Source organism: Microtus pennsylvanicus, chromosome 2, assembly GCF_037038515.1.
Source record: "Microtus pennsylvanicus isolate mMicPen1 chromosome 2, mMicPen1.hap1, whole genome shotgun sequence".
NCBI classification, from domain to species: domain Eukaryota; kingdom Metazoa; phylum Chordata; class Mammalia; order Rodentia; family Cricetidae; genus Microtus; species Microtus pennsylvanicus.
The window spans coordinates 129,535,159-129,554,349 of NC_134580.1; the positions used below are offsets into that span (position 1 = coordinate 129,535,159).

General features: G+C 51.2%; 1 protein-coding gene across 1 annotated transcript; it reads left to right on the top strand.

Annotated features, from left to right (window-relative positions):
* The first annotated feature begins 710 nt into the window (after positions 1-710).
* LOC142845139 (BPI fold-containing family B member 3-like) lies at positions 711-18,576 on the top strand. Its single transcript, XM_075963902.1, has 15 exons — positions 711-820; positions 1,864-2,080; positions 3,529-3,633; positions 4,602-4,733; positions 5,386-5,470; positions 5,553-5,616; positions 6,021-6,106; positions 6,706-6,888; positions 9,405-9,458; positions 10,257-10,409; positions 11,552-11,619; positions 11,773-11,818; positions 14,001-14,064; positions 16,440-16,519; positions 18,525-18,576. Exons 1-15 carry the CDS (start codon positions 712-714, stop codon positions 18,552-18,554), a joined length of 1,476 nt encoding a protein of 491 aa, XP_075820017.1. The 5' UTR covers position 711; the 3' UTR covers positions 18,555-18,576.
* The last annotated feature ends 615 nt before the right edge of the window (positions 18,577-19,191 follow it).

Genomic DNA, 19,191 nt, shown 5'->3' on the forward strand with positions numbered 1-19,191 from the left:
GCCTCATTTTTGCCCCTCAACTGCTACACACACACAAAGACAGACACACACACATATCCTCACCCCCTCGGGCTCCATGCCAGTCACATCTGGCATTAGTAGCCTCTGCCCCCCTCACAAGAACTGAAGATGTGCCAACAGGAAGGGCCCAGGCCTGCCCCATTTCCTCCTTGGGGTCTGCTGGCCACATTCTGAGCTTACCTCTCCTACCCCCTAACCCCCACCTCAGTAACAGGTTTTATCAATTTTGGCCAAAAGCCCCTGGCTACACAGAGCCAAGAGGAGTGATTCTTCCCCTGAAGAACTCCTGAGTGTGCCAAGCCCTGGCCAGGGGCCTTGATTTCCCATCATGTGCCCACCCCTTGCTCCAGAGCTTGGCTATAAGAGCAATCCTTCAAGAAAGCTGGTGACACCGGCCTGAGAGATTCTAGAAGGCTCCATTCAGGGAGTGGTAAGGACAAAAAGGACAGCCCCCACACACTCAGACTGCACCCCGTTATCACATGGTGAAATAAAGCAGAGGTTCTCAGCATCCAGTCACGCTGGGTTCAGATCCAAGCGCTCTGCCTCTTACTCTGTCACCATGGGCGAGTCTGGCCCAGAGCAGGACATAAAAGGATGGATGTGGGGGTTCAGAGTGGGACACAGGGCCGCGGGCCCCTGGAGAGGACAGAAGCTCTCACTTCCATGGCCACAGGTCCTAACAGGAGAATGCTGCTGCTCTGGACACTGCTGTTGTACTGGCGGCTGCTACACCGAGCCCAAGGGACGATCCATAGTCCTCTCCTCCTGCGGATCAGTGAGAGCCAGCTGGAAACAGGTGAATCTCAAGGAATGAGCTTGGGGAGGCATGATCTCCAAGAAGGTAGAGCAGGGGACAGCTCTGGGCTTCTCCTCCTCTGGCCTCCCACTTACCCGCCATCTCTACTGTCCCTCCTTGGTTCTAACACTTGCAAGGACTCTACTTGTCATGAGTAGTCCTTACCCTGACATTCAAAACTCCATAACTCTTCACCCCCACCTTCCCTGGGCATCATGGCTGCTTCCTTGGCTGGTGTGGATCCTTCCCCCTTTCTTTCCTTCTCAATGTAGTGTACTCTGCCTGGGCCTGGAAGACAAAGCCCTCAGCTCCTCTCCTACAGAAACCTCTTCTGATCTCCCTGTAGCAGTTAGGTCTCTCCTTCTGGGCTCCCACAGAACCCCAATGGCCTTGCCCAGACACACCTGCCAGCCTGTCTGTCTGTCTGTCTGCTGTTCTCCCTGCCTCTTGTCTGTGAGGTACTTGTCCCAGCTTGAATATCTGGTTCGGAAATTCACCTGCTCTCCCTAGAACCTTCCATATTGAGATCTTCCACTTCCATGAGATGTCTGTGCCAAGACTCGTCCTCCTCTTCAGCGCAGGGCCCTCTCTGACCAGCATGTCTGGAGCAGGTACTCCTCACTTGACATGCTTTGACTCAGCCCGCTTTCATTTTCTTTGTAACAAAACATACTGTGCCTGCTGACCTGACTACTAGTTTGTCTATCTCCCCAATTAACATGTCAACTCTGGGGCAGCAGGAGCCACACTGCCTCCTGAGCTCAGCAGACTAAGACTTGCCCACACAACTTGGTAGCAAGGCGAGACTGAACCAGGAGAATGACTTGAGCCTAGGACTTTGAGAACAACCTGGTCAAAACAGTGAGATCTGAGCTTGGGTCTCCTCCTAAAAACTTGTTGCTGAATGGCTGTCTTGTCTGCAGCTGGGCCCGGGTGCTGGTGGGTGTTTGCTGGGTGGCTGTCTTGTCTGCCAGCTGGGCCTGGGTGCTTGTGGCTATCTGCTGGACGGTTGAATGAACCCTGAGGGGATGCTCTGCCCCCAGACATTTCAGATCTATTCACTAAGCACCAGGTCCTCAAGGGTCTGATCAGGATGCCTGTGACTGGATCCCCAAGTGAGGGTGTGTCTGTCCTGGACACCCTGCCCTTCGCCAGAAAGGAATTGGTTAGGAAGAAGAGCGGGCTGGATTTGTCGCTCGTAGGGGACCTGCTCTCCGGGAAGACCATGCCTGAGCTGAAGAAGTTACTGGAGACAGCTGGGTGAGTGTCCAGCAAGGCCGCCTCTGCCACTCTTCTCCCTCAGGAGGCTTTTCTCTAACAAGTGGAGTGGAGGTGGGGGGGGAGACCTGGGGTCGACAGCATCTCCCCAGCCTCAAATGCATGAAGCCGGTTTCCTCCTACTACGTGGCTACCTTTCCAGACCGCTCCAAATCCCCACAAACATGGAGGCAGTGCAACCCATAATACTGATTTCCCGTAAAATGAAAATCTGGCCACACCTGCCGAACATTTGAGTCAGGTCTCCAGTCCCTTAGCAGGTCCCCAGATGTCCCACCATGCTATCTGCTCAGCCCAGGAAAGCCCCGGGTTGGAGCCTCCTACCCAAACAAGAAACCGCCTAAAGGACTGGTGCTGATGTAGCCTGGGGCCAAGTCTTCCTCAAGGTGACCTGCACAGCCACAGCGGCCCCGAAAGCAGGAGTCCCTCCCAACATGAGAAAGGAAAGACCCACAGGTCCTAAGACCCCAGGCTCCAAACGGGTTTTTCCGGTGGGTGTGAAAAGGAGTGAGAAGCCATGGAATTATAGTGTAAGGAGAACTACCCAGGGAGACTTGGGAGGCAGTATAGGCAAATAACACCCCAGCAATGCCAAGTATTGGTACTGTCTACTGATTCCCCCACCGCACCTGGGTAGTCATGCCATGGCTATAAGCCTATCCCTAGCCCAGGACATGGCTTGGGAAGGAAGAAGGAAAAGACCACATGGTCTGATCCTAAAAATATCCTCCAGGCTGGGCAAGAGCATCAGAAGTTTCATCCTTAGCTACATATGAGACTAGCCCAGGCTGTATGAAACCTTGTTTGAAACAGAGAAAAAAGAACTTCCAGAAGGCTCCATGCTGGTGGCCAGGTTTCCCCTGTGATAGAACGCATTGCTGCCTGACTCGGTGGCTTCACAGGAATCACCAGCTGACACTGGTGTCAATAATGCAACCTTGACCCTTCAGAGCCCAGGGATGGGAGGCACCTGAGGCCTCAGAAGGGAGAAAAGTGCTCGGGAGAGCCCATAGATCCTTCATGGATAGCAGAGGGGCTGCTTCTCCATGCTTTTGCCTGCTGACTTTTGTTTTGAGAAGCTCATGGAGGCTTGTTTCCTATACCTAGAGATCAACCCCAAGATCACATGTATGTTAGGCAAGGCTTCTCCCACTGAGCCACAGCCTCGGTCCCAGAGGCTTATACTAGGATTCAGATGGCTGTGTGTGCATAGACTTATGCCATAATTCCTGGGTTTTTAGAGGCTGACTCAGGGAAGGGTAAGATTCTCAATGCTTAGAGACTAGAAGCTGAGTTCTGTGGTCTCTAGCAGGCCAGCAGGCAAGGACAGGCTATCCCAAAGCTGCCTCCACTTCTCCTGATGTCAGCTCCCATTCTAGCTACTCCAGACATGCGTGGAGCCAGACACATCACCCCTATGCCTCCCATAGGTTGGTCATAGAAGATGCCAAGGGACCGGAAGTCACCCTGGAAATTTTAAGTGACAGCCTGCTGCAGATTACACTGCGCTGCAAACTGTACCTCTCGCTCCTGGAGTAAGTGCCCACGGTACTTCCTTCCTGCATGCTGCCAGGAAGCAAGACCAACAAAAGCCACCACAAGGATCACAAGTCCTTTCCACCTGGGCATGCTTCAATCAATAACTGACTTACGGGGAAACTGAGGCATAGAATGGGGAAGAGCCCCGCCCAGGATCATACAGTGAATCTGCAGTGAGGGCCTCTACCATGCTGTCTGCACATGTGGGCACACTGGCATTAATGGGGCCGTCTGGGAGGGCCCTGGGATTCCTGGGCTGGGAAGCTGAAGCAAGAGTATCCACTACCCAGGCATGAGTCTATAACCAGGTATAATTCCAGTTCCCTGCTACAGCAGGCCAAGTGCCCACCTGCACAGCTCTGAACCGTGAGTGGCTGTACTTGTGGCCACCAGCAATGGCAGCGATACAGACTCATGCTAGCTTGTGAAGGAGGGGAGTCACAATGCTCTTTGGAAATACGCCAGCTCCTGCCTTTCTCGTGAATATGCCCTTTTGGTGTGACTTTACCACTTAATAATGGAACATTCTATGACCACTCCCCCTGGAATGAATCTGCTTAGTTGCAAGCTAACCAGGACCCTTAGTTAGTGCTTGCATGAGAGATGTAAGCCCAAGGAAACACTACGACAGAGTCGAGGGGCTCCGAGAAATGTGCCTCTGCTCCCTGAGGAACATATCATTGCCTTGGTTAGGATAGTGTTGCAATAGTAAGATTCATGACCCATGGACCTTGGTGACTAGGTGAACGTGTGTCCCATCTCAAGGTCACACTCAGTGTAGGCGTCTCTTGCCCTGTGAGGACGCTGGCTCAATGCTGCCCGGTCTGCCAGAAGATTCTACATTTTAAAGCACTCGCTTAGTTCCTAATGCAATCCTGCAGGTAGCAACATCAGCCAGCTCATGACTTCTGGTCTCAACCTTGGAGTCTGGCTGGGAGCCTGTCCAGACACACTGTCCCTACAGGATCCTGCGGCTGGAAGTCATCAAGAATATACGCATTGGAGTACGGCTAGAACAGATAGGGAACAAGACCCAGGTGGCCTTCGAGGAGTGCCAGACACCACCTGGAAGCCTCAACATTGAGATCGTGAAGCAGTGAGTACCTGGTGCTTCTGAGCCTACCCTGAGGGTGGCAGATGGCTGCTCTTCCTGCACTGGCCCAGCCCTTTCCGCAGTGGTCCGTCTCTGAAACCCAGGGCTGGGGCTGCCTCTCCTTCAAAGTCACAAACTGTGCCTGCCACCTGTCCATCTCACCTGCCTCCACCCTGAAGGTCATGGTTAGGACTCAATCTCTGCCTAGCTAATCCTAACAGTGGGTCCCAGCCAGATCCTGCCTTCTGGGAGCCTTGGTTGCATTGCTGACAGTACCCAACCCACACGGACTGGTCCTAGGCAGGAGATGTAAGAACCCACTTACATAGCACAGAAACTGACTCCCAAGGGATCAATCATTCATCTATTTACATGACCCAGAACCTGCAGGAAGCAGGATGTGATCTTTCCATTGCCAGTGGGGTCACTTCCTGTGTGAAATTCCCAAAGACTTTTATGAAGGAGAGAGTACAAATCAGAACATAATGAAGAAAACTGGAAGAGGGAAGCAGGAAGAAGAAAATGGAGAGGAGGTGGGAATGCCAGGGAAAGGAAAGGTCCTGCTGTCCTGCCTCAGTGGTGCTCAGCTGCCCCTTCCCTGCCCACACCTTTGGTGCACCGCATGGCTGACACTACCCTGTCACCCGTTCCCTAGAGCAGACACTCTGTTGCCAAACCAGCTGCTGAAACTGGTGACTGAGATCCTGGACGAGTCACTGCCGTTCCTCCTCCAGAAGATAGTGAGTCATGGGGGGGTAGCCCCGAAGAGAGCCCACTACCTCGGCTCCATGCCAATGGGACTCCCCCTTCCCTTCCCCCTAGGTGTGCCCTGTGACCACAAACCTCCTCAACCTCCTGCTGGAAGACCTGCTACACATCATTCTTCGTACGTTGCTGCTGGTCAACTGTCCCTTGCCATGTGCCAGGCACCGTGTGTAGGAATATACCCAGAGACAGGACAATCCTACCTGCAGGGAGGATTCTTTCTAATGGGGAAAAGGAGGGGGCAACATGGCTTGTAACCTTCATATGTCACTTCCCCTCTGAGCCTCAGTTTCCCTATCTGTTAAACAGGATCAAAGGAAGGCCCATAGATAAGGCCTGTTAGAATAATATCAACAACCTGACTCAAGGCCAGCATGCAATAAATGTCCCTTGTTCTAGGAGGCCATGTGCCTAGCCATCAAGGAACATAAGGCTGAGCAGAGGAGAAGGAATTTCTCCCTGCGTCCCACAGCATCCTTCCCACCTCTACCCCTGGCTGAGTTAGGTTTCATTTCTGCACCATAGCTCCAATCATTTCGGGTCCCGATGATTTCCAGTACTATGTGACCAGCACAGAGTTCACAGAGGGAGCCATCCTGATGGAAGTGCAGGTAGGCAACCCTAGACTGCCACAGGCCCTTGGGGAACCTGCTGAGAGTGGACAGATGAAGAGAAAGGGAGATGGGGCCTCACTGGGTGGGGAGCGAAGGCGGAAGAGGAAGACAGGAAAGCGAGGAATCAGAAAAGGGAATGGTCAACAAAAGAGGGAAGAGGATGGAGAGGCCACAGGCTGCTGACCAGTGAGAGTCAGACCCAGAAGAAAGCAGCTGAGTCCGATGGGAAAACTGAGGACAGAGAATGGCTGAGGATGGCCCAGCTCCTGTCCACTGCTCCTTGATGTCTCTCTGTATGAAAGGTAGGAGGAACAAGAGGGCCCAGGAGGGACAGGGTTCAGAGAATGAGTGGAGCTTGATGGGGGCCAGGAAGCCAGGCTCTACCTCTTCTCCTGTGAGATTTGAGTGAGTAGCATCACCTCTCTGGGTCTCAGCTTCCTCATGGTCAGACAGTGACCATAATGGCTCCTTTCTGGTGATGCTGTTAGTAAATTCAAATGGAACTGTGCCCGCTGTGTCAGCAAGGTGAGCTGAACCAGGTATCCACCAGGAGACCTGTCCCCACTGACCATCTTCTTTCCACCATTTCTCTGAAGCTTGTGGCTCCCTGCGGCCCACACCAGCGGGCCTCGAGGCTGGGGCATGTGGTTCCCCCACCCCTTCCACCATTAGCCCAGGACAGCATGGCAGACTTTGCCTTTTGGCTCGAAATCTACAATGACATCCTGTCCTGTCTGTACACCAGTCAGGAGATCTTCGTGGAGGCCCAAGACTCCTCGGTGAGTGTGGGAAGTGGGCAAGACGGAGGGACAGAATGTTCCTGTCCTGTTTCTTACATGGAAGAGCCAAGGCCCAGTAGAAAAGCCACTTCCCTACTCTGGACTTGACCAGTCTAACCTGTTTATAGCTCCTATTTATCCTTCAAAACCCTTCGCAAAAGTCCCTTTATTTAAGAAGAGGAACATGCACACGCCTTTCTTGTTTTCTTTATAACATATACCCATTCTTACACAGCAGATACTTATGAAAGACTCTGTGGGCTGGCCCTATGAGCACAGGGCCCCTATCATTTAGGGATCAGAGTCTCATAGGGGAATGGGAAACTGAGCGAGAAAATATTATGCTAAGTAAACGATTTGAGGGTGGGTGTTCAGAGGACACTGAGATGGATTACTGGGGAGTAAGAGCTAATAATGCCACAGACAGACAGACAATGGGAAACAACATGGCAGTCTCTGAAGACAGGCTCAGAGCCTTCCTGGCAGAGGTGGGATCTGAGGATGGAGAGATGCCTGCCGGGATCTGTGAAAGGAAGCCACTGTAAGTACCGTGTGTAGCCTGGCAGAGGCCAGGTTCTAACAGTCCATTCTTAGAATAAATAACTAGCCAGCTTTGCTTAAAGCAATCAGGGCAGCCAGAAGGCCAACTGCATACTGTCACTAGGGAAGGCAAACCTGAGACTGGCCTCTGCAGTGGTGAGGAGGCACACACAGGTCAAGGAGAATTAGTGCTTCCCAGGGCTGATGGGAACAACGAGCAAGGCATCCTATGTCCCTGTTCAAAAGCCGTAGCAGCTTCTCCCTATCCCAGGGTAAAGGCCACGCTCCTCTGTGTGGGTCTCTCTCTAGTCTAGCTCTGTCTCTCTACTCCCTGCCTTCTGGCCACTCAGGCTGCACTGATTCCCAGCTCAGGGCTCTCTGCCTGGAACATCATTCTCTCCCTGGGAGTCTCGGTATGAATGTCATCTCCTCACACTGCCCCTTCAAGACTGCTGCATCTAAAGATGGAAGAAAGTGTGGCCTTCCTTTCTCTCTCTCTCTCTCTCTCTCTCTCTCTCTCTCTCTCTCTCTCTCTCTTTCTCTCCCTCTCCCTCTACTCCCTTTCTCTTACTCTTTCAAAACACTCATTCTTACTTTATATATAATTTCATATGTATATAAATTGATTATGTAAAGTGCATATATATGTGTGTGTACATACATATGTTGAGCATCTGTAACTCAGATCTGAAATTCAAATGCTCCAAAATGTAAAAACTTTTCAAGTGCCCACATGACACCACAAGTAAGTCATGCCCCATCCAGAAAGATGCATTGCACGAAGAACGTCATTTTGAATAGTTACGCAAATGAGGGCCCAGACTGGGGAAGTGGCCTGTTCAATATCATCCGTAAGAGGGACTGGGTATAGATGAGGTCTCCTGTCTCCCACTGCTCGCATCTGTACCCCACACAGGTACAACAGCTCTGAGACGGTTAGAACTGAGCCCTACGTCTAAAGAAGGTCTTACAGTGGTGGACAGAGACACATCTGCAGGGTGTGCACATCTGCAGGGTGTCCTGTAGAGCCTCGTTTGCTACAGAGGAAAAATCAAAGTTGATTCCTGGCCCATCACTAAGCAACTAGTAAATTTACAGCGACTACAGGCAGTGTAAATTATGCCACCGTGCTTTGTAAGAACAAGGTTGCTCTGTTGGTCCTGGCACTGAGTGGCACTAGAGAGGCACAGGGCTATGTGGCCAGAATGCTTCTCTCTGTTCGTGTTTGTATGTGAGCAGAAAGAGTTCGTTTGGATATCCTTCAAAATGTCAACAATAGTTACCTCTGAGAATTGGATTCAGAGAGAAAAGGAAAGATACATTCTTTAGACATTTCTATAGCTTTCTCTGTGATGATTTGTGATTTTGGAAAACCAATGGAGGAGGGATCCACTGTAGCTCAGAGGTCAAGAATGAGCTTAGCACGTGCGAGGCCCTGAGTTCAGTCCCAATGCCTTCCTGGAAATCAGTAGAGCATAGATGGATGGGCAGGAGTGTGATAAAGCAATGGCAGGAATCGAGCGTGCAAATGTTCCCTATGAAACCCTCTCAGCTCACTGTCTTTACAGCACCTTTCATAGTTAAGAGGCTGTGGGTGTGGTTCAGTGAGTAGTGTTTCCCTAACAGAGCAAAGCCCTGGCTTCGATCTCGGGCATTGTGTACACCTGTAATCCCAGCACTTGTAGGGAGGATCAGGAGTTCAATTACACAGTGAGCTTGAGGCAAGACTGATACGTGGCAAGCGAGACCCTGGCTCAAAAAAGTATAATAAAATGTTAGACTAAAAATGATCAAAACCACCGAAAGTTAACCTTTTCAGATAAGTGGCTCTGGAAGCCAGACACATGACTGGCCCTGAGCTGAGGCTGACCCGTGCCGACAGTGCACCAAGTAGAGGCAGCCATCTCCCTGAGACTCCAGTTTGCTCAGAAAACACCGGCAGGACTCCACAGCTGACTTGGTCTTTACCTTTCTAGGAAACTGGCCTGTGGGAGCTGTTGTCCTTGATTGCCCCGATGCCCAGGCCAGAGGTAGGTATAGTGCCTGCCCCTCCTCCAGCGCCCTGGGCTAGGCAGTGTGGACAGAAAGATTTTGTAGACATGTTCCATTTTTCTGCTGTGGACTCCAGAAGTCACTGCAGCCCTTTACAGCGTCAGGGATGTAAAACAGGGAAGCAGTCAAGACAGTGACTGTGACCATGGGCGGTCAGTGTTCACACTAAGCATGTCCTGCCCTGCTAAGGCTCACCCAGGTAACAGCAAGGCAGGGCTCAGGGACATGAAGGAAGCACTGCTGAGGACCTGGAAGAGCAAGGTTCGAACCTAGTCTCTGCTCTAGGACATGAACTCACTGACCTCTCCGAGAGCTCTTCTGTGTTCACCGAATGGACAAACAACTACAGCAGAGAAGCCTGTAGCGTTGTAGGTGCTAATGGCCTTTGAGCACAGCACATCCGTTAGCCCATTTAAGCCACACGACTTTGTGGAGTGGGCACAATTCTTACCTTTATCTTACAAGAATGAAAATGGAAAGCACAGAGGGATTAAGAATTTTGTTTCAGGTTACACAGCTTTCAGGGGTAGAGCCAGGACTATAACTCCCAAAATCAGCACTGTGCATGCCCAGGACCAAAGGATATGATCTAACCTCAGAGAAGTTCAGAAGAGCCAAGTAACTTCCCCTAAGCCACACAGCAAGATGTTGTAGGGCTAGAAGAGAAACCCAGTCCCCTGCCTCATCAGAGGGTCTTGTTCCCACCCTCCCAAGCCAGGGCCAGGGAAAACTATCTCTAACCCTCCCTCTATTGTCCCTGCTTTAACTTCATTCAGGTGTATAATCTGACCAAAGGGATCCCAGGACTGATTATCAGCGCTCTGGATCCCCCCACTGTCCTCCTTGATGACTTCGGGGCCACAGTTACCCAGCAGGGCTTACTGATGCTTCAGGGGACCAACAATGCCTCCTCTGGTGCAATTGCCTGGGTGAGAGAAACTGCAGGGATTTGGTTCCCAGTCTGCAGGCTGAGGGCAGGGATGGGATGGCTATGACCAATCCTACCACCCTCTGCCAATGGTCTACATGTGGGCAGCTGTGCCCACTGCTGACATCCACATACTAGTGTCTATACTCACTGAGGACCTCCTCAGACATGAAGATGTTCTGGCTCCAGACCCTCTTGTAGGGTGCAGCTAGGGCTTTCAAAGAACTCCCCTAGGGATGGCTGAGTTACAAAGCGACCATACCAATCATTGTGGGGAGGATTCTGGGAAACGCAGCCCCTCCAAATTCCAATGGCTCAATTCTGAATCCCTGATCTCAGAATTGAAAAGTGTCTTGGGAGAGAAAGCAGAAGAGTACTCTGCCACAAGTGGGCTAGGTGGCATCCTAAGGCGGCAACAGGGTCCTTGGATCTTTGATGGCATCACTGTACAAACAAGAGTTAGTTATCGCTCTCTGGAAGTGAAGAGCGCTGAACCTGTCCATATGAATTAGAGGACTATCTACACCCCACAAAACTAAGGGGAGCTAGCTGTGATGGTGCACGCTGTAATCTCAACCAGGGAGAAGCTGAGGCAGAGGGATCGTTGAGTCCAGGAGTCTGACACCAACTTGGGCAACATAGCAAGAATCAATTTTAAATAACATGATGATGATGATGATGATGGTGGTAGTGGTGATGGTGGTGGTGGTGGTGGTGGTGGTGGTGGTGATGATGGTGGTGATGATGATGATGTTGTCAGTTAGGCCTGTTGCTTATTGATAGAGCCCTAGCCTAGTACGAGGCCCTAGATTCAACCCAACATGTACACAGGCAAGGAGCTTACTGGCTTCCAGAAACGATTCCAGAATAAAGACCTTTCCATTGAGCCTACCTCATGTTCAGGCCTGGCTCCTCTGCCTTTCATGAGTGTCCTGTCCCACCAGAGTTGCCCCGCCCCCAGTGAGGCCATATAGGCATAGTGTGGGAGAGACAGTGGCATGGGTACAGGATGAGGACCATGGGACAGAAGCCAAGTTCATGGGCTGGGCCTAGGGTTGGGACTGGATGGGTTGGTAGGGGTGGGGAGCTCTGTAGGAAATGGCTCCAGCTCTTCCCTGCCTGTCTGCTTTCAATCCATCTCAGCGACTCCTCTCCAAAGCTGCGTTCTCCACAAGAAGTCAGAAACTAAAACTCCAGTTCATGCCACACAGGTAATGGGTTTTGATTTGGGAAATATAAGACAGTTGGGAGTGAGGGGTGAGGAGAAAGGGATGGTTGGGGATGGCAGCCCCCTCTGTGCCCAGGGCAGGGCAGGTACTTGGACTCCCAGATCACTCACCGACTTACTCTCTTTCTTCTGGCAGCACTGTGGTCACCTTGGGTTCCTACCCCACCATCATTGAGAAGCAGGTGAGTCCCTTTCTTCAGCCTTGTGTCTTAAAAGATCCATCAATGCACAGTGTAAATACTCCCAAGTCACTGACACAGTGACACGGGGAAAGCCTGAGTCCTACTCTGTCCCTAATCTCATCTCACCCTGGAGCCCCCGACTCCTGCTGGGGTAGGGTGTGGCCTCTGAGGCTCTGGCTTGTCTGTTTCATCCTTTCACATATATATATATATAACAGATATTAATTGAGTACCTACTATGTGCCTAGCCTTTCCCCAGGTACACAGAGGAGTCAGGTATCAACACAAAGGTCCCCACCCCTCACAGGCTAGCAGCCATAAGACCATATAAACCTCAGCAAAGCAAACTGTACAGCACGGAGTCAGGTGATAGCACCATGAAGAAGTGGAGTCAGTGTGAGGATCAGCAACATTAGAAAGGAGTCTGGGGCTAGAGAGATGGCTCAGCGGTTAAGAGCACTGCAATTTCCAGCATCAATCACAACTGTTTGTAACTCCAGTTCCAGGGGATCCAACACCCTCACACAAACATACATACAGATAAAACACCAATGTACATAAAATAAAAAAAATCATCTATTTTAAAAAGGGAGTTGGGGGATGTATTGAGGTGGCTTTTAAACAAAAACTCAAAGCAGAAGTGGGGAGACATCAGGGAAGAAGTGAGCTGAAGACCCAAGACTAAATGTGTCCCCATGGGTTCAAGGAAGAGCCAAGGCTCTGGAGCAAAGTGCAAGACCCAAGAGGGACAAGGCAGGTCCTACTGGGCTCATACTGGGGTGGAAGCCTCGTTGAGATAATGTAAGCAGGGGAGAAGCAGCACCAAGAGAAGGCAATGGGGCCACAGCAGGGTGTAACCAGCAGAGGGTGGATGGGGAAAAGAAGGCAATGGGGCCACAGCAGGGTGTAACCAGCAGAGGGTGGATGGGGAAAAGAAGGCAATGGGGCCACAGCAGGGTGTAGCCAGCAGAGAGTAGACAAGGTTCCCAGGAGGTGGTAGTGGTGGCCCAGCACACAAGAGTCAGGGACTGCCATCTTTGAAGGTGGTCCTAACCAACAGGATTCCCAGCAGGTCAGAGAAGGGGAAGGAACTGGGGAGTCATCTAGAATGGGGCAAGCTTTTTAAGGGCCAGTTGTGTTCTACATGTTAATCACAGGGGTGCAGGGAGCTGTACAACATGGCTGAACCTACTAGCCTTCAGCCCTGAGCTCAATCCATTGCTAATGTAACTGTACCTCTTCCCCAAGGGTTGATCCTGCCACTGCTTGGGAAGAAGGATGCCACAATAGGCTCTCTCCCCACAGGTCCTCTCTGTAGGCCTGTATGTCACAGACTCCAGCCTTAAAAGAGAAGAGTCACAGGGAGGTGGGGCTGAGTGAATATATGGACCAAGAAACATTATAGGGAGAGTTCACTGGGACTGGAACCCAGGCCTACCCTACAGAATATTATGGTCCTTGTCACATGGTTTTCACTTGCTTAGAATCTGCATCAAAGGCACTAAGATTCTTTTTCTCCAATCTGGAATCTCGTCTGTGACATATCACAGGACACCCATGAGACCAGGGTGACAATTTATATATTGTATAAGCCACCCACACCAAGGACATGTAAAACATGTGTGTAGTAATAATAGTAGCCTCCCACCTGACAAAAAGCAGGAGTCCGGACAGTCCCGATCAAGCACCCTTGCACACTCCTAGGGATAGGAGGCTTGCTGTTTGAACGTGTCCCTCTGTCAGCAGCTCTCAATACTAGAAGGTGGTCTCTCACACTGACCTAAAGTTGGTCTCTGAGACGCTGTGCCCTGTGTTCCATAGATCCATCTGTTTCCTTCCCAGCAGAGAAAGTACATGGCTGGTGGGGGAGGTGTCTCCTTCTTGGGCCCCTCAGTGTTGCCTGACCCCTCACTAATCTGACCCAAAGCCTCCAAGGTCCTTCAAAAGTGGCATGTGGATAGATGCGGTGGCACCTGTAATCCCAGCACTAGGGAAGCTAAGGCAGGAGGATAGTGTGTTCAATGCCAGCCTAGCCCACATAGGAAGACTTGGGGTATTTTTTAAGGTGGTATCTATAGGACTTCTCCAGAAACTATGTGGCATCTGTATAATAGTTTCCCCATCCTGGGCTGGGATGCGCCAAGCCAGAGGAACTGAACTGTATGCTGTTTCCCCGCTGCAGGAAGAGCATCTGAAGGCCTTGCTCTTGACGGTCCTGAAGAGATGGTTCCTGCCTCACCATAACGGTGAGTCTCCCTGAACCTCTCTGTCAGCCACACATCACATACATGGCTGGAGGCAGCACCAGACCTGTCCACAGGAGCTGCAAACAGCTGTCAGACTTGTGACTGGCCCGTAGGCAAAGCAGGAGGCAGTAGACACCCAAGCTTTCAGATGCAGTTGTGGAGGACGCTAATGCAGATGCAAGCTCAGAGCATGGACAGTTGGCCAGATGAGCAGCTGCAGGGAGGGTGTAAAGTCACAGGAAGGGGCCCTCAGAGGGGAGGGGCCACTCAGCCTCAGCAACTACAGGGCCAGCAGTCAATGGTCCCGAGTGGAATGCTAGATGGGCTGAGGCCAATCAGAAGGATGGCTAAAGTGGGCAGCTCACACTGTAAACATGATCAGCAGGGTAGGCATCGGAACCTGCTAGACTGCTGAAAGCTAAATGTCACAACACATCACCTTCCCGCTAGCTATCGGGAACCCAGAGTTTTCCAAAACTCCCTGTCTTACCCTGAGTTCTTCAGATGCTGAGACAAGGCACTATAGACACTTGGGGAGGTGAGTTAGGAAGAGGAAGGGGCAATCCATAGCACTGGACTTCCTGGCTTGGCTATTCCTTTGGCAGGGTGTGTGCCCATCCCCATGGTTACCTGGTCAGTGCCTGTGCCCCATTGCATGGTCAGCTTCCCACAGACACCAGTCCTCATGTTTCTCATTGTGTCCCTAGCATTCTGTCCAGTGACTCACACCATAGGATGTGCAGCCTGGCCCCACTGACTCTGGGAGATTATCCAGCTAGGACTTTTCATCTTTCAGATGGGCCCCTCCACAGATCCAGAGTGGTTAGGTGACTTGTCCAAAGTGACCCAGCACATCTCTGGCCAAGCTGAGTCTAGAGTCCTGACTTCTTGCTTTCTCAATTGAGGGTCTTTGTGCTCTGAGTCACATTAGGAGAGCAATTGCTTTGAGTTGTCAGAGGTTCAAACGCTGGCCAGGCTTCCGTCCTGAGGAACTATGTGGCCAGGGAAGGTTCTGGGCATGAAGTGAGCAAATCTGTTCAAAAAGCTGGGCACAAAGCAGGTGGCAGGAGAAGGTCCAGCAGTGCAGTCGGAGAGGACAGACAGGCAAGAATTCAACTGCGAGGGGCTGGGGAGTTAGGGCCCACTCTTTCTGTGTCCACCACAGGCTCTCATTCAACGCTTTTGTGTCACACCCTGGAACACCACAAGGGTCAAAAAAACAACCCAGGAAGTGGGCCAGGCCCAGAAGTTGGTATGGTCATACAAGGTCTAAACACCAGGCTAGGAACTTTCTCAAATGCCATGGGGTACTGTTCATATTGCAAACCCACCCAGAGGAGAAAAGGGCAGTGTGCAGCCATTGCAGAAACCCAGGAGGGCTGTAAGAAACAACTTGAGAGAAGAAACCACAGTGGGGAGACTTGGGCAAGTCCCATGGAAGAGTCCTAGCGCGAGGAGTCCTCAGGCTGGGGGCCCAGTGAGGTCTGAGGGCAAATAGGAGAACACACGCATGGGCTCTTCCTCCTCCATCCACCCCACCCCTGACTTCCAAGTGACCATTCGGCCAGCAAGAGTATGCAAGATCTCTCCAAGCCCAGAGTGGCTGGGAGAAATGGGGTGGGGAAAAGACTGCTCAACACAGGGTGGTGGGCACAGCAGGAGGCCATGCCAGGCCCTCAGTTTTTCACAATTCCATTTATGAAAATCAGCTAGCCAAATAGTTGCCAGAAGCACTGACAGCAAACCGACCAGCTCTGTAAATTTACTGATTTGAGGCTTAGTTTGCAGCTATTTGGGGAGCAAACATATCTGATCGTGTCTGACAGAGCCCATGTCTAGCGTTTTCAGTTGATTCTGTCCCCTGTCTCACCTATTTGTAAGATGTGTCATTTCTGCCAACATGTCAGCTCATTTTAAGATGAGTGAGAGAGAGAATTAGATAAAATGCATTTCCTGAGCAGATTCGCAGAAAACCTTCAATCTTCATCAAATTGAATCTCCCTTGAACACCACACAGGACAGCTTCCTAACAATGTGTTCACAGGTCTGGGACATACTTAGTAAGTGTTCCTTTAAAAGACAGGTGTAAGTAAAGGTGTGGGGAGGTGATCCAGCCTGTGGCTCACAGGACATGTGTGTCCCAACACGTTTGTAGATGACAATGTCACAAGGAAATGTTGGAAGTTGTACTCCTCTAGTAACGTCTCCTTTCGCTAGGCTACTTGCTGTCAGGACTGCCTGGACAAGGGGGATTAAGGTACAGAAGGTCCCCTAGCTAGGGGCTGTGGAGGTTAGCCACCCAGAGTCTCCCAAGCACATCTGCCAGACAGCCCTGCTCCCCAGGCCCTGAGCTCCTTCCTGCCTTCCTCTTGCAGAGTGGCTCAGAGAGCATGGCCTCCCACTGCCCAAGATCAAGGGCATCTCCTTCAGCGAGGCCCAAGTGGACTTCTCTAAGGTAGGTGCAGAGGGAGGGGTCTCCCCATGATGCTCAGCTAATGAGTTGGAATCAGAAGCTGAGGCCGCTCCAGGCTTTCTGCCTCTCATGTTACCTCTACCTCACAACCATGCTGGATGCGACACCTGCTATAAAGTGACTGAGACCTTGGGGGCCAGCCTGAGCCACTCAGGAAGCCAGAACTCAGGGCTCATCAAGAGCACCTCCCCTTACACAGACTATTCTTCCCACTTTGACTGAGAGGAAACTCGAGGCTCAGGAAGGCAGAAAAGCAGGGCCAGGGTGTCAACGCAGGAGTCTTTATCTGACCTCCAAGTCTATATCTTAGATAGGACCATCCACCTCCCTAGAACTGAGGTGTCCTGGTTCCCAGACAGTGCTGTTGTGCCCAGTGCCCGCACTCTGCAAACACCAGGGGCAGGAAGCAAGGATAAGCTTAGCCTCTGAGGTGCTGCCTGGGGATCTGCTCCCAGGCCTGTCCTACTTCCTGCCCTGGCTCCCAAAGGGGGAAAGTTCATTATGTGAAGTTCTAGGGATGTGGGCTCAGTGGTGAAGAGTGTTGCTGCTCTTCCCAGCACCCATAGCCAGAGGAGGCTCACAACGGCCTGGTACTCCAGCCCCAGGGGACCTGATGCCCTGGTTTCCACTGGTACCTGCACACACATGGCATACACTCACAGACATACAAACATACACAAATATGAAAACAAAATAAAAATATCTTTTTGAAAGATGAAAGAAATATTTAAAGGAGGTTTCAGAAGAATAAGTTGGAAGGCAGACAGAAATACAATCTCACAGCTAACAGAACACATCTCTCAGAATAAAATGCCTTCTGAAAGCTGAACATGACCATAATAAACTCCAGATTTGGGCAGGGGGAAGACAGAGACACTGAGACATAGACAGGGATCTTGGGAAATGGGGAAGGAGGTTGGTAAGAAGGGCAGGGCTCAGACACACTCTTCATTTCTTCCCTCCCCTTGAGATGATTACCAAGGTTGTGGCACATACTTGTAATCCCGGCACTCAGGAGATGGAGCCAGGATAATCTGAGTTCCAGGTCAGACTGGACTACATAATGGGACTCTGTGTCAAAAAGAAAGGAAGGGCCGGGCGGTGGTGGCACACGCCTTTAATCCCAGCACTTGGGAGGCAGAGGCAGGCGGATCTCTGTGAGTTCGAGACCAGCCTGGTCTACAGAGCTAGTTCCAGGACAGGCTCCAAAGCCACAGAGAAACCCTGTCTCAAAAAAAAAAAGGCAAATGACCTTGAGCTTTTAGGATCCCAGCTTAGACCCTGAGCCTCCCATCACCATTCCTGACTGCAGAAGTCTGCCTTCAAGAACCTGAGGTGGGAGCCGCAGCAGGCGTTGCCTCAATGGCCAGTCAGTGTCTTCCACTCCCCATTCCCCACCACTGCTGCTTCTGCCTAGGGGCCTTAAAGAGTCCAGAGAAGCCCTTACTTGAGTAGGTCTGGAGGAACACATCCAGATCATCCAGGTTTGTGACTGTCCTAAAAACAATGCCACCAGCCCTGGAGCATCAAGTCAGGTGAATGACCAGAGCCAGGTCACAGCCAGCACCTTCTAGCCACCGAAACCCTGTCTCATGACCAGACCTGTGAGAAGCAAGGCACACTTGCTGATCTGCTTCTCGGCTGCCTTGCACCATTGTTCAGGTGCAGGTTACAGAGCACACCATGCAGACCGTTGTTTAAAGAAAAAAGTCACCTGGAGCTAAGCAGTGTACAACACACACCCTTCCAGGGCTGCCCTGCTTGTTCTTCCAGCCCTCATCGTTCTTCGTTCCCTAGTCAATATACCTCAGAAAACACTCCAAAGTCTAGTGTGCCTGTCTTCATAAATGCTCCCAAGACCTCGTCTTCCTCTCTGCTCTGCACCCTCATCCACTCAGTCCCTGGCTCTCCTTTCTTAGTCACAGGTGTGGGCCCCTCTGGTGTGTCAGGAGCAACCCTGGGAAAGCACTCTCTGCTCTGTCCACAGAATTACATACTACTGACCATTCCCGAGTAGCTCCTCTGCAGAGGACCAGTCCCTGCCCCCAGCTGCATGTGCTCAAGACCCCAAAGTCCATGATCCGCTTCAGTCCCAATGGAGTTCTCAGATGTAATAAAGATGTTTCCTCTGTGGGTCTGGGTCTGAGTTTGCTGTTTCCTGACAGTAGGGAAGCGACCTTGAAGGGTTTAGATGAAGGGCATCCTTCCCCGCTCTAGTTCTCCTGGGAACCTTCAGGAAAGTGCTCTGTGTTCTGTCCCCGGTGGAAGGAAAGACTGGGAATGGTGGTTCACACCTGTCAGCCCAGAATGTGGGAGGCTGAGGTAGAGGAACTGTCACGTGTTTGGGCCAGCCTAAGTTTAAGTGACTTCCATGTCAGCCCAGGCTAGAGGAAAACCTAGCCAGAAAGGGGCAGGGGTAAGGAGAAAGAGAAAGAGAAAAATAAAAAAGAGAAAAGCCTTTTGACTCTTCATCCCTGCAAGGGCTCTTGTTTTAAAAAGAAAAAACGGGATATGCTGTGGGATAATGCTCTTGTACACTGTAAAGATTTGTCACTTCATATTGGCTTAATAAAACACTGATTAGCCAGTAGCCAGGCAGGAAGTATAGGTGGGACTACCAGACTAGGAGAATTCTGGGAAGAGAAAAGGTAGAG